Source organism: Mirounga angustirostris, unplaced genomic scaffold, assembly GCF_029215605.1.
Source record: "Mirounga angustirostris isolate CCGP_5_RB_7025 unplaced genomic scaffold, mMirAng1.0.hap1 SCAF_6, whole genome shotgun sequence".
NCBI lineage: Eukaryota > Metazoa > Chordata > Mammalia > Carnivora > Phocidae > Mirounga > Mirounga angustirostris.
In genome coordinates this window covers 35,953,166-35,967,029 of record NW_026991714.1, presented here as the reverse complement: position 1 = coordinate 35,967,029, position 13,864 = coordinate 35,953,166, and the positions used below count along the sequence as shown (strand labels likewise).

At 42.8% G+C, this 13,864-nt stretch overlaps 1 protein-coding gene across 8 annotated transcripts in view; it reads right to left on the bottom strand.

Annotated features, from left to right (window-relative positions):
* The window catches only part of HHAT (hedgehog acyltransferase), a 348,803-nt gene that overhangs the window by 274,107 nt on the left and 60,832 nt on the right, over positions 1-13,864 (bottom strand). For all 8 annotated transcript variants that reach the window (XM_064594128.1, XM_064594132.1, XM_064594129.1 and 5 more), the window contains one exon: positions 10,966-11,079. In XM_064594128.1, the coding sequence (XP_064450198.1) occupies positions 10,966-11,079 (114 nt within the window). The remainder of the gene's footprint in view (positions 1-10,965; positions 11,080-13,864) is intronic.

Below are 13,864 nucleotides of genomic sequence, written 5' to 3'. Positions count from 1 at the left end.
TTTCTAATAGAAGGTGAAAAGGCAGGTGAGGGAAACGAGACTTTTAGAAGTCTTAACAAGGGGCGCCTGGGTGGCTCAGTCATTAAGCATCTGCCTTTGGCTCAGGTCATGATCCCAGAGTCCTGGGATCCAGCCCCGCATCAAGCTCCCTGCTTCTCCCTCTCCCACTCCCCCTGCTTGTGTTCCCTCTCTCGCTGTGTTTCTCTCTGTCAAATAAATAAATAAAATCTTTTTAAAAAATAAATAAATAAGGGGCGCCTGGGTGGCTCAGTCGTTAAGCGTCTGCCTTCGGCTCAGGTCATGATCCCAGGGTCCTGGGATCAAGCCCCGCATCGGGCTCCCTGCTCTGCAGAAGGCCTGCTTCTCCCTCTCCCACTCCCCCTGCTTGTGTTCCCTCTCTCGCTATGTCTCTCTCTGTCAAATAAATTAAAAAAAATCTTCAAAAATAAAAAAATAAAATAAATAAATAAATAAATAAATAAATAAATAAGTCTTAACAAACAGTAAGAAAGAAACTGTATTTTTGTGGCAGCTGAGATAAAGCCAAAGTGAGAGTGCAGCAGCCTTCCCGATGGGCCACAGAGCTTCCTGCCCCAGCGTAAAGGAGGACGGCCACCTGCCCTCCGCTCCCACAGCTCCCCCCGTGTGTACGCTGAGCGGACCCTCTGCTCAACAGCCCCCCTGCGCAGGCCAATATCCCGTCTTGTTCAAACTACAGTAACGTAAGCCCGGAACCTAACACGGCACCGAGCACACAGCGCGCGTCCCACAAACACCGGATAAATGAAGGAATGTTGGAATAGTTGGGGGATGGATATGCTTCCCCCAGTCTTTGGACTTAACCCGGTAGTTAGGACTAACAGGTGACAAGAAGTTAGCACCAACATATGGGGGCTTTTTAGTCGACTAACAGGAAAAGCTGCTGTTTCCCAAGGTCACCCCCTTATGAACGAAGCCTGCTTTGCCAGCACAGATGGAACGAAGGGGGTCCTATCCCAGCTCGCCGCCTACTGCCTGCTTCCACTCACAGGGGTCTCTTCCAACTTGACTCGCATTGGGGGAAACCTCGAGGAGCTTATTACAGCTGACGGGGCACAGGCCCCGCACTGGGAAAGCGGACGTGGGCGGCGGGACCCGCTGCCTCTCCCCCATGGGGGGTTCAGGAAGACCAACCGCTGAGGAAAAACTAGGGCCTCGCCCTCCTTTTCTTCAAATCTTCTTTATTGGGAGGGAGGACCCCGCCCCAAGAAGAGCTGGCTGGCAATGCCCCTCTCCGCCATCCTTCTCTCCCATGCCAGCTTGCCCTGCGCTGTGGGCACCGAGCGCTACGAGGGTGTGGCCCTCACCAGCTTACCTCCGGAGGGAAGGCCGGAAGGACAAAGCCTTGGCGAGGGCTCCTGCTGGCAACATTACCAGACTTCGCTGTCTATGAATTCTTTTTGTACAGCTGCCCAGAAACCACTCCATGGGGGTATTGTTTGAGAAATAAATAAAAAGGGGCGCCTGGGTGGCTCAGATGGTTAAGCGTCTGCCTTCCGCTCAGGTCATGATCCCAGAGTCCTGGGATCAAGTCCCACATCGGGCTCCCTGCTCCGCGGGAAGTCTGCTTCTCCCTCTGCCTCTCTCTCTCTCATGAATAAATAAATAAAATCTTTAAAAAAAAAAAAAAAGAGAGGGGCGCCTGGGTGGCTTAGTTGGTTAAGTGACTGCCTTCGGCTCAGGTCATGATCCTGGAGTCCCGGGATCGAGTCCCGCATCGGGCTCCCTGCTCGGCAGGGAGTCTGCTTCTCCCTCTGACCCTCCCCCATCTCATGTGCTCTCTCTCTCTCTCTGTCATTCTCTCTCTCAAATAAATAAATAAAATCTTTAAAAAAAAAAGAGAGAAATAAATAAAAAGAATCGATCAATAATCCTTATGCATGGCATAATTTATTATATACTATGTAATCAATTGCAGCTGCCACTGGAAAAAAATATATATGTATATATGTATATGTATATCTCCCCAACAAAGAGAAAAACCAAAACCATCCCAGAGTCCAAACAACCACATTCTAGCCTGCTTTTCCTGGGAGCAAAGACCAGCGGGCCTACACAAAGCAGATTTCATGCCTCCTTAGCTACGCACAGAGGGAGGCAGGCGAGTCTGGTTAACACACGAGATTCCCATTAGGTGTGTGGTTTCAGTTATGCTGGCAGAGAACACTGTTCACCAAAGGCTTCCAGAGGTTAGTTTACTCATTTCAGCCCGCACCATGGGACTGCACTTTTCAGTCCTGTGGCTGATGAGCTCAGCTGGTCAGGGCCCAATGCTAATGATGTGGGTGCTGCCAGTCAGGTACACTGAAAACTCTGCTCTGTGGTTAGCAACAGGGCCACCCTCAGCCCCCACACCAGGCCAGCCTTCTCAAAAGGTTCACACAGGGGTATTTTTAGTTCGGAGGGCAGAGAACACAATGTCTCAGGTGGTGGCAAGGCCACAGGGGTGTTCAAGAAAGGAGGTAACTGTCTGACCCACCCAACGCACAATCCAATCATAACAAACCCACAGCCAAGTTCTGAGCCGTTACTCAGCCTCCCCTCCCAGGGCACCGGCCTCTGATGCAGTCTCACCAAAACCCAGAGAGAGAGCCCTACCCAGAGAAAAGGCATTTAACCTTGGCCAAGGAGCTCAGTGGAAAGTTGTATTACTTATCATGGTGGAAAGAGAAGAGAGAAGAGCAATGCAATCACACTTTTGAACATAAAACCTGCCTCTCTCTGGGAGGAAGTGGGACCCACGAAGGAAGAGACAAGATTAGATAGTAGATGGAGAATCCTTCAGGGCATAAGGACTGGAACAGCAAGAACAGCTCAGATGCTAACATGCTTTCCCGGCTAGCGCTGTCTGTCCACAGCCACTGACCGCCCCCCCAAGAATGGGGAAATAAAAGACAGCTGCAGCCCAAATCTTCCACCTTGAGTAAGTCCCAAAAACATCCACCATCTGGAACACTTAGTCCAGGTGGTGAAAGCACAAAGCTAATGGGGCCAACGTTGCGGTTCATACTTACGTATCGAGGCCAAGCCAACTCAGACAAAGAAAGCCCTGTGTCCCCACCACAAGCAGAACCCTGCCCACCAACTGTTGCACAAATCAAGCCTGTGGTTGAGATGAGGGGACGGGAGAGACACACACAGAGATGACTCAGTGCAAACTTGACGAAGTACACCTCCCCCTGACTTTGCATAGGACGTGCTCTGCGGATATAAAGTCCACCTGTCCACCCAGGCCTGGTAAGGAGATGCAGGAAGCTGAAAGAAGCAAACACTTCCTTCCTTCAAACCATAGCTCAAAGGCACCCCCTCGGAAGCCTTCCCTGACACCCCGAGGCCGATGTGGCCCCCCCTCCTCCCAGGCACCCAACCCACCACGGCAGCAGGTCCAGAATCAAGATCAATATTTGGCTTCCTCTGTGTGCTCACCCAACTTCCTGAGGGGCTGTGTCTCTCAATCCCTCCCCGCCCCCACCGCTCCCCCCTCCTCACTGTGCCCCCCCCCCCCCGCCACAACCCAACACAAGCTTGAGAGAGGGTCAGAGAAAGACAGGCATGAGAGGATTGTAGGTACAGCTGAACAGACAGCCTCTGCCCTCAGGGGTTTCAGAACCTCAAGACAGTTGCCTCCTTTCCTGAGCACGGTAGAGGTAACCGCTCCCAGAAGCACACACAGACCAGTCAGGGCACACAGCAAATGCCAGCAGACCACAGCAGCACTTGGCTTTCATCCTCTACAAGCATAACCCCGAAAAACATCAGACCCTCACCACTACCCTGAGAAGCAGGCAGTACCTTCCCTACGGCACAAATGAGGACCGGGCTCGAAGATATTAACTAAATTGCTTCTAAGACCACGTAGCTTGAAAGTGGCAAAACTGGGATTCACCCAAGTGCTCTTACGCACTCAGAATACTGCCTAAGATAAAAAGAGCCTTAACTCAAAGTAACAAGCAAATTAAATGGAGGAACATCTAGATCCTATACTAGGTATATTTCTGATGCTGGTACATGCAAAATAGCAGCTGAAAATGGAGGAAGTCTGGAAAGGAGGTGGAGCATCCAGTCAAGAGCATCTGGAAAGTTAATCTACATCTTGCATTCTCCAAGGGGCCAGATCGCCTGGGGTGGGGGGGCTGGTTCTTGGAGACAAGAAAACCTCACTCTATGCACAAAGCACAGGCATGCATATAGTACATAAACAGTATATCTGTGGTATTAAAATTTCATAGTAAGGAAGTCACAATTGGGAAAAATTACATTAAAAAGGCTTGGGGGGGTGGTGGGGGAGGCGGTGGCGTGCCTGAGTGGCTCAGTCGGTTAAGCATCTGCCTTGGGCTCAGGTCATGATCCTGGAGTCTCAGGATTGAGCCCCGCCCGCATCAGGCTCTCTGCTCAGCGGGGAGTCTGATTCTCCCTCTGACCCTCACCCCTCTTGTGCACTCATGTGCTAATAAAAATCTTAAATAAATAAATAGGTTCAGGGAGGGAGAAGAGGGGCGATAAAGAAAAAAAGCTAGAGAGAAACTGATCTACAGGAAGCAAATGAGAACTAGCAAGAACAGAGTGAGAGGCAAAGGAGACCGATCAGATGTGGCCATGTCAGTCCTGATGCATGTGCAAGAGTCCTAAGGAAGGCAGAAGATGAACAACTTGCTGTGCCCAGGGCACCCTCAGCTTTCCTTCTGCCCTACTTCATTCTTCCACATGTGCAGTTACAAGTATATCAAAAATCAAACACAGAGAAAGGAACATTTATAAAGTGTGTAAGGTACAGAGAACAGCAAAACAGCACCCCTATACCTGCCACCAGCTTCAGAAAGACAAGACTCTATCAGTGCTTTAGAGGGCCATATCTCTATTAGGCCTCAATTAAACTGTCAAAGGAAAAAAAGGGGTGGGCCTGCATCTCCCCCAATTCTTCTACTTCCCATCCCAACCAGACATAACTACTATCCAGAATTTTAATAGTTATCTCATCTTTGTAAGCATACATGTGAATGTATCGTTTAGTTTTGCACAATTCTGAGCTTTATATGGGATCGTATCGGATGGAATCCTCTGCAACTTGCCTTATTAGCTTAATGTTGTGATCCAAAAATTCATCCATGTTGACAATTATAGCTATGATTCATTCCTTTCCATGGAATAAATTCACTACAATTCATCCATTTTCCCATAATGGATACTTGCATTGCTTCTGGTTCTTCATATTATAAACATCACTGCAGTGAATGTCCTGACTCATGCCCTGATAGGCGAACAAGACTTTTTCCAAGGAATATATCAGAATTAGCACTGCAGCAATGTCCACAATAGCCAAACTGTGGAAAGAGCCAAGATGTCCATCGACAGATGAATGGATAAAGAAGATGTGGTGTATGTATATACACACACACACAGGAATATTATGCAGCCATCAAAAGGAATGAAATCTTGCCATTTGCAATGACATGGATGGAACTGGAGGGTATTACGCTGAACGAAGTAAGTCAATCAGAGAAAGACATGTATCATATGACCTCACTGATATGAGGAATTCTTAATCTCAGGAAACAAACTGAGGGTTGCTGGAGTGGTGGGGGGTGGGAGGGATGGGGTGGCTGGGTGATAGACATTGGGGAGGGTATGTGCTACGGTGAGTGCTGTGAATTGTGTAAGACTGATGAATCACAGACCTGTACCCCTGAAACAAATAATACATTATATGTTAAAAAAGAAGAAGAAGAAGAAGATAGCAGGAGGGGAAGAATGAAGGGGGGGAAATCGGAGGGGGAGACGAACCATGAAAGACTATGGACTCTGAGAAACAAACTGAGGCTTCTAGAGGGGAGGGGGCAGTGGGAGGATGGGTTAGCCTGGTGATGGGTATTAAAGAGGGCACGTACTGAATGGAGCACTGGGTGTTATATGCAAACAATGAATCATGGAACACTACATCAAAAACTAATGATGTAATGTATGGTGATTAATATAACATAGTAATAATAAAAAAAGATCACATTGACGTGTTGATATAATTAACCATATTAGTAGATGGCTAATTAACTAATATGGTTAATTATATTAATATGTTGATGTAATCTTTACATGTTAAGCCACTTTGCATTCCTGGAATAAATCCCATTTCGTCATAATTTAAAAAAAAAAAATACGTATTGCAAATATTTTCTCCTAAAAAAAAAAAAAGAATTAGCGCTGCAGCTATGGGTTATGCACCTCTTTGTATTACAAAGAAAAATACATATTCACAAGCTCTCCATATGAGTTCAGGTAGCCATTACTTGATACAATAAGCATTTTGTCTTTGCTCCACTGGAAAGTATGAAATGATAAGAGTTTTAAGATGCATTTGCTTGATTACTAATAAAGTTGAACATGTGTTCTAAGTTTATTGGTCATTTATGTTTCCTCTTCTGCAAATTCCTTTGCACATCTTGAGCCATTATTTATTGGGTGATTTGTCTTTTTCTTAGGAAATTTCTTTATGTATTCTAAATACTAATCTTCTGTCAGTTTGTAAATGACCTATTAGTGACTTGTTTTTTCACTTTCTTCATTGTCTCTTTGGATCCATCCAAAGATGTACACAATTATACACTGATGATTACACATGATTATACACTGACAAGTTATTTTAATGTAGTTAAACTTATCAATTTTTTCCTTCACAATTTGTACTTTTTGTGTCTTAAGAAATCATTCTCAACCCTAACAATAACAGATAATCTCCATCACACTTTCTAAAAATGATATACTTTCTCACTGTAAGTCCTTAATCTACCTTGAAAAGGATAAGTGTAGGGATGCCTGGGTGGCTCAGTTGGTTAAGTGACTGTCTTCGGCTCAGGTCATGATCCTAGAGTCCCTGGATCGAGTCCCACAAAGGGCTCCCTGCTCAGAAGGAAGTCTGCTTCCCCTTCTGACCCTCCCCCCTCTCATGTGCTCGCTCTCTCAAATAAATAAATAAGATCTTTAAAAAAAAAAAAAAAAGGGTAAGTGTGCATTTCTTTTTAACATAGCTAAACAACTCTGTCAGCACTGTTTACTGAACACTTCATCTTTTCCACACAGATCCGAAATGCTAATTCTGTCACAAAACAAGTTTCCATCTATGCACAGGTATTTTCTAAACTCCATTCTGTTCCACTGGTCTACTTGTCTACCCTGGTGCCAATACAACAATGTCCTAATTATCATATCTTTATAAGTCATAATATCTGGTAGGGTATATCCTCTGATTTGGGTATCAATTTTATACTATCTTCATAAAAGGTAGGCTCCCTTTTTTTCTCTTTTCTGAAAAAGTCTGGGAAAGATTTAAGTCATTTGTGTCTTGGATGTCTGGCAGAATTGGTATATTACTAGTGTTTTCTTTACAAATAGATTTTTGACTAGTGATTCAATTTCTTTTCACGGTGATAGCACAATGTGGTCTTTCTCTTTCTTCATGAGTCAGTTTCAGTGAGCTGTATTTTCTAGAAATGTGTCTACTTTGCCAAAGTCTTCAAGATTTTTGGTGTAAAGTTATGCAAAATATCCTCTTACTATATTTTTTCATCAGCTTTTCCATACCTAATACTGCTTATTTGTGCACTTTCTTTTTCCTTGACCAGTCTTGCCACTGATTATTTTATTAATTTCTGCTCTTATTTTTGTTGTTTCCTTCCTTTCCTTTTATTCTGTCCTAACTTAAGTTGTATGTTTAGTTCATTATTTTTCAGCCTTCCTGCTTTTTTAATATGAGTACGTAAGATTATGGTTTCCAATTAAGTACCATTCTAGCCACACCCTACAAATTTTGATATGTAACATCTTTTTCATTCATTTCTAACTATTTTCTAATTTCTAGTATGATCTCTTCTTTGACCTACAAGTTATTTAAAAATATGTTCTCTTTAATTTCTAAATGAATTAGAGTTTTCAGGTCATCTTGTGTTATTGGTTTCCAAACTTAACTGCACTGGGATTAAAGAGGGTAATCTATATAAAACACATACTTGGAAATTTTCTTGAAAATACTTTGAAATTTGTTGAAATTTATGGTCCATATATGATTAATTTTTTAAGATTTTATTTGAGACAGAGAGAGAGAGAAAACACGAGCAGGGAGAGAGGGGCAGAGGGAGAGGAAGAGTGAGAAGCAGAGTCCCCAGTGAGCAGGGAACCCAACACGGGGCTCAATCCCAGGACCCAGGGATCATGAGCTGAGCTGAAGGCAGATGCTTAAATGACTGAGCCACCCAGGCACCCCCATATGTGGTTAATTTTTATAAATATTCTGTATTCTTTAAAAGAATATGAATTCTCTAGTTAGGTGTAACAATTTATATATCAAGGTTATTAATTATTTTTTCCTTGTTTTTTCTACATGATCTATCAATTAGTCATGAATTATGTTAAAATCTCTCCCTATAGGGGTACCTGGGTGGCTCAGTCAGTTGGGCGACTGCCTTCAGCTCGGGTCATAATCCTGGAGTCCCGGGATTGAGCCCCACATTGGGCTCCCTGCTCAGTGGGGAGTCTGCTTCTCCCTCTGTCCTTCACCGTGCTTGTGCTCTCTCACCCCGCTCATGCTCTCTGGCACTCGCTCTCTCAAATAAATAAATAAAACCTTAAAAAAAAAATCTCTCCCTATAATTATATATTTATCTATCTTTATGGTACTGATCAACTTTGCATTATATATGTTAAAGCAAACAAACTTAGAATTAGAACACCCTCCCAATTATTAGTGGCCGGTCACTAATAATGCTCTTTGCCAGCCATTGATAAAACTGTACCAGGGGAGAAGAAAGTCTTAGATTTGCTTGGAACATCTTTTCCCATCCTTTTACTATCAAACTTTCCATGTCCCTCCATTTTAAGTAGATCTTGCCAAGAAGAACATCTTAGGACTCTGTTTTTATTTCTTTGTTTATTTTCCTTTATTTCTGTTTTTCTTTTATCCAGTCTGACAATCTTTTTCTGGGGGATATGTGTGGGGATTAGGTCCATTTCCATTGATTGTGATTACTGATATATTTGCATTTATCTGCCATTCCTTTTGTACTTTCTCTTTGTCCTATCTTTTCCATGTTTCATCCTTACTTTTTTTTTTAAAGATTTTATTTATTTATTTGGGAGAGAGAGAGAGAGAGAGCACACAGGCAGAGGGGAGGGGCAGAGGGAGAGGGAAAAGCAGGCTCCCCGCCGATCAGGGAGCCCAATGCAGGACTCGATCCTAGGACCCCAGAATCATGACCTGAGCTGAAGGCAGATGCTTAACCAACAGAGACACCCAGGTGCCCTCACCCTTACTTTTTAATGACATTTCTAACAGATGAAGCTCACCATTTGTTAAGGGGTTAAAAAAAGAATAGTACTGTCTCACCATCCCTACTCTACAGAAAATGATGAATTAAAATTCAGTGGTGAAAAGCTTTCCTAAAGTTATAAAGCTAATCAGTGAGAAAGCCCAGGACCTAATACACCACCAAGTACTCTTCTGCTACACTGCATCTGACTCTTACCCACAGCAGTAGTAGTAAGATTGGACACATTTCACAGATCCTCCTCAACATTTCACCTTCTGCTCACAAAGTAAAAGTGACAGGTATTATGCTATTCATTTTACATATGGGAAAAGAGAGACATAGGGGCAAAGTCACTTACCTATGGGCAGAGAAATCTTGGTTAAACACAAAAATGTTAAATTTCTAGAAAACTTGAACTCTTAAAAAAAAAAACACCAAACAGAAATTTGTGGAAGAAAAGAAACCCATTAATGAGGGCTTGGGTACCTATATAATCCCTACTAGCTTAGGGATACCCCAAACATGTATTATTTATTATTGGGTCTGCTTAGAAAGTCCTAGGAAGTGTTTTAACGTATGAAGATCTGACAGCAATGATTTGACAGTAATGATTTTAGTTTTCGCCATTTTAGAAGATGGAAACCACCTGAGTACAAAAAGTAGTCAATATCATATTTAAAACAAAGAAAGTTAATGTGCCATTGGGATTTCCTATTTTCCAGGATGAGAAGTAAGCCTAAAAAGTACCAATTTTCAAGAAACAGCTAAAAAATAGCCCAAGTCAGGTTCACTTCTCTAACCACATGGCACGTCTTGTTTTCTCGGTCTCACATTCTGGTCTCTCTTGCCCAGAGGCTCCTGCTTCTTCTGGTTCTTCACATCCATGAACCTCTAAGGATCAAACATTTTTTGTGGGTTGACTTCCAAGTCAGTTTTTGGTTCTATTGTCTTTAATACATAGATTTCCAAGCAGAGACTCATTTTTTTCAAATTAGGAATCTACAGAGTCAAGAAGCATATAGCAGAGGACACTGGACAAAGCCTGGCCCCTCCACTACAGAAAGATCCTCCTGGTAGGATCTCAGATCCCTTGGTAGCTAAACACATCAAGAGGCTTTCAATCCTCCCACATGCAAAAGCAATTCTCAAACATCCCCTTTGAAGTAGCCCTTTTCTCCACTCCAGGCCAGGGTAAGAATAAAAAATACTACTGGAATTCTGATCTACAACAGCTACCATGGCATAAATTATTTGACATTAAAATTATTCCCATTTAATGATATCATTCACTCTACTTTCTTCTGAACTTGTACAAGAAATCACAGGTCCTCAACAAGCATTTGTTTTAATAAGATCATTTGATTAGGTATGATCTTAAAGAGCACCATCTGTGGTTAGTTTTATTCTAAAACTTTCATATTCGATGGTTTTAAAAATAACTTGGAGGAAGCAAGTACAGGATAAGAATTATGAAACCTTTATCATAAATGCGTTACTGATCATCACCAAGTCTTTCTCATCTTTTCCAGGCTTCCAACGCTAATACCCGCATCTCTTGATTCCCAGTTCAGGACTCTTTCCTCTCAAAAAGCAAAGAAAGCAGCTTAAAAGGAAATGAGGCACATAATCATACCTTCCTTGCAAGCATGTTGGCCAGCTGAGACACAGCCATGTGACCAAACAGAAACTGCACCAGCCGCTGTTTGCCCCATTCCATCCAGAAGCTCCACTCAAAGTCGGTCGGGTCCTAAATAGGCCGAAACAGGAGTTAATCAGAGGGATTTTTGCACATCTTAGGCAGAACACAAACTCCAGTTAATAAAACAACCAGAAAGATGGCCAATGTGACTCCAAACTCCATAAAATGGCATTTATACACTTCCAGCCTGACTGCCACCTCAGCCCCACCCACTTCGACTCTTCCCTCCAGCTTAGCCGGTCTCATTGCCATTCTCCAAATAAGCATCTGGTCAGAGCGGATCCCCGAGGACCCTCTGTGGAACAGAAACCATTATTATTCCCATTTTATAAAAGATGAAACAGAGGCTTAAAGAATTCAATTCATGTACCCAGTGTCACATAGCTAGTACAAGCAATGAATTGAGATAATTATCTCAGGTTTGCCGCGCGAACAAGAGAAATGCAAATTGGACGCTAATAAAATTGCTTAAGGTCAATCGTGTTAAATCTTGCTGTCATTTCAGGCAGGAGGATAATTTGATAGAGAAATTAACCATTTCCCCACAGGATTAGGATGAAAGAATGAGAGATATGCTTCCTTTCCCTTCAGAAAGCTCTGGGTCCATTAGCACCCTGTGTCTGGATTTGTACCAGGTACAGGGTCTCTGCAGCTCCCTTGCAGGGGCAGGTGAAAACTTCTGGCAAGACTGAACAGGTGAACAGCTGGGAACTAACATCCAAAAGCCTTGGTTTGGCCTCAGGAGCCCCAGGGAAATCGTGGTGGCCAAGCTGCATATGGAAGGAATAAACAGTGATTGGCCACTCTAAAATGGGCAATGCAGGGTTGGCCAGTGAGCATCTCAGCACCACCATGATGAAGTGGGGATCTGAGATCCTCAGGATTTTCTAGCCGAATTGTGTGGGTGGGGAAGGAATCCCCTAGTGCTACTGATACTGAACAACCCACCAGTCTGCCAACGGAACTTTAATTGGATTTAAAGGCAAATATGTGATTTTTCTTTTTCTTTCTTTCTTTTTTTTTTTTTTTTTACATCTGAGAATTGAGGGGCAATTTCATACCATTACACATATTACAAAACTCTTTTTCCAGAAGGTAAACTATAGATAGAATTTATCTTGATTCATATCAGACTATGAATACAGAGGCAGGAAACCTAGCAGCCAAGGTTGCAAACTTGTTTTGGTTTAGATCCCAAATCTACCCATATACTGGTTATGATGATCTCGAACGAGATGCTTTACCTTTCTGTTCTATCTGCTCATATGATAACATTACTGATCTTCTAGGGGTTTGTGAGGGCTTTTTGCTGTTTGTTTTTTAAAGATTTGTTGATTTATTTGACAGAGAGCGTGGCGGGGGCAGAGAGGGAGAGGGAGAGAGAGAATCTCAAGCAGGCTCCACGAGATCATGACCTGAGCCAAAATCAAAAGTTGGATGCTTAACTGACGAGTCACCCAGGCGCCCCAGGGTTTGTGAAGTTTAAATGAGAACATATATACACCAAAAGTTTAAAACAGTACCTGGCACGCTGCACTCACTAAAAATTGTTACCTGCACTAACTGCTAGTCCCATGTACTCCCATCCTATGCTATCCACAAAAGACTGTATCATGCTTTATATGGTGCCACTTGTTTAAACATTTTTTTCCATTTTCCAAATAAATACTGTACTGACATTATCAAATAACATCTGTTCTCCACATTCAAGATCCTGATATACACACGACCTGCTCATAGAGCCCCCACCGCCATTAAAATCATGGATCTGGTCCAGTTCCTTCCATTCAGAGATGACGATATCATAGTCCAGGACAAGCCCATGCCCCACAGCCAGGGCAGCAGCAGAGCAGACAACTCCAACCTTTGACCTGGCTCTTGACCCCGATCCAAAGCTCGTTTCCCCATCTCAAAAATTTCAAACTAGTGGAGAGTAAATTAACTAAATAAAGGCAAACAAGCTCAAAGGTCACGTGATGATGTCATGCTAGGAAAATGCCATTTTTGTAACGAGGACAAAAGTAAAAACACTAAAAGCCAAGCTTGAAATTTTTTTTTAATTCCCTCCCCCTCAAAAATATTCCAATATTTTACCTTTTTAAATATAATGTTCTTAAACACTAAGAATTACACTTAAAATTCAGAACCCCAGGCTTACCTACGCTTCAAAACTTTTCCAACTTTAATTTTTTAGCAGAAAAATGATATCTCATAAAATATAAGAAACCAAAAAGACCTTTATGTTCCACCAGAAGGCCCAGGATTACTGAATACCCTGTGCTGGTTAAACCCCATCAACAAAAATTACAGTCTTTCATCATCAATTCCTTTTCAAAAAATATCCATTTAAAAGAAATAAAAACATTTCTCTCATGTCTGTCCTTCTCCATTTAAAATATTTACCTACAGGAAATAACCGGACAGAAAAGCTGAGCCAATGAACAGAACAAGATGGCCAATAACTGGTGGTTAATGATTTGGGTAAGAAAAATGTTGACTCGCCTGCTTTTATAGGCAAAAACTTTACAGACGCTGAGTTCAATCACACAATTCAAGGCAAATGGTAGAGCCTCAAATCAAGAACAATTTTTTCATATTCTGTTCCTTCCCCATTTCCTTTCTCGACCCTGCAATTCTTAGTCAATTTGAAAACTATTCTTCAGTTCTCGAAGTGAGTCAGACATAGACTGGGGGATACATTCTAGCCAGACAGAACCAGGACGGCTCCTCCACAAAGGGGAGACTGAACTCCAAGGGACGGTCATCCACATCCCATGTTCTGTATCAGTGCTTCTCAACCTTCGGTGTGCACATAAATCATCTACACATCTTG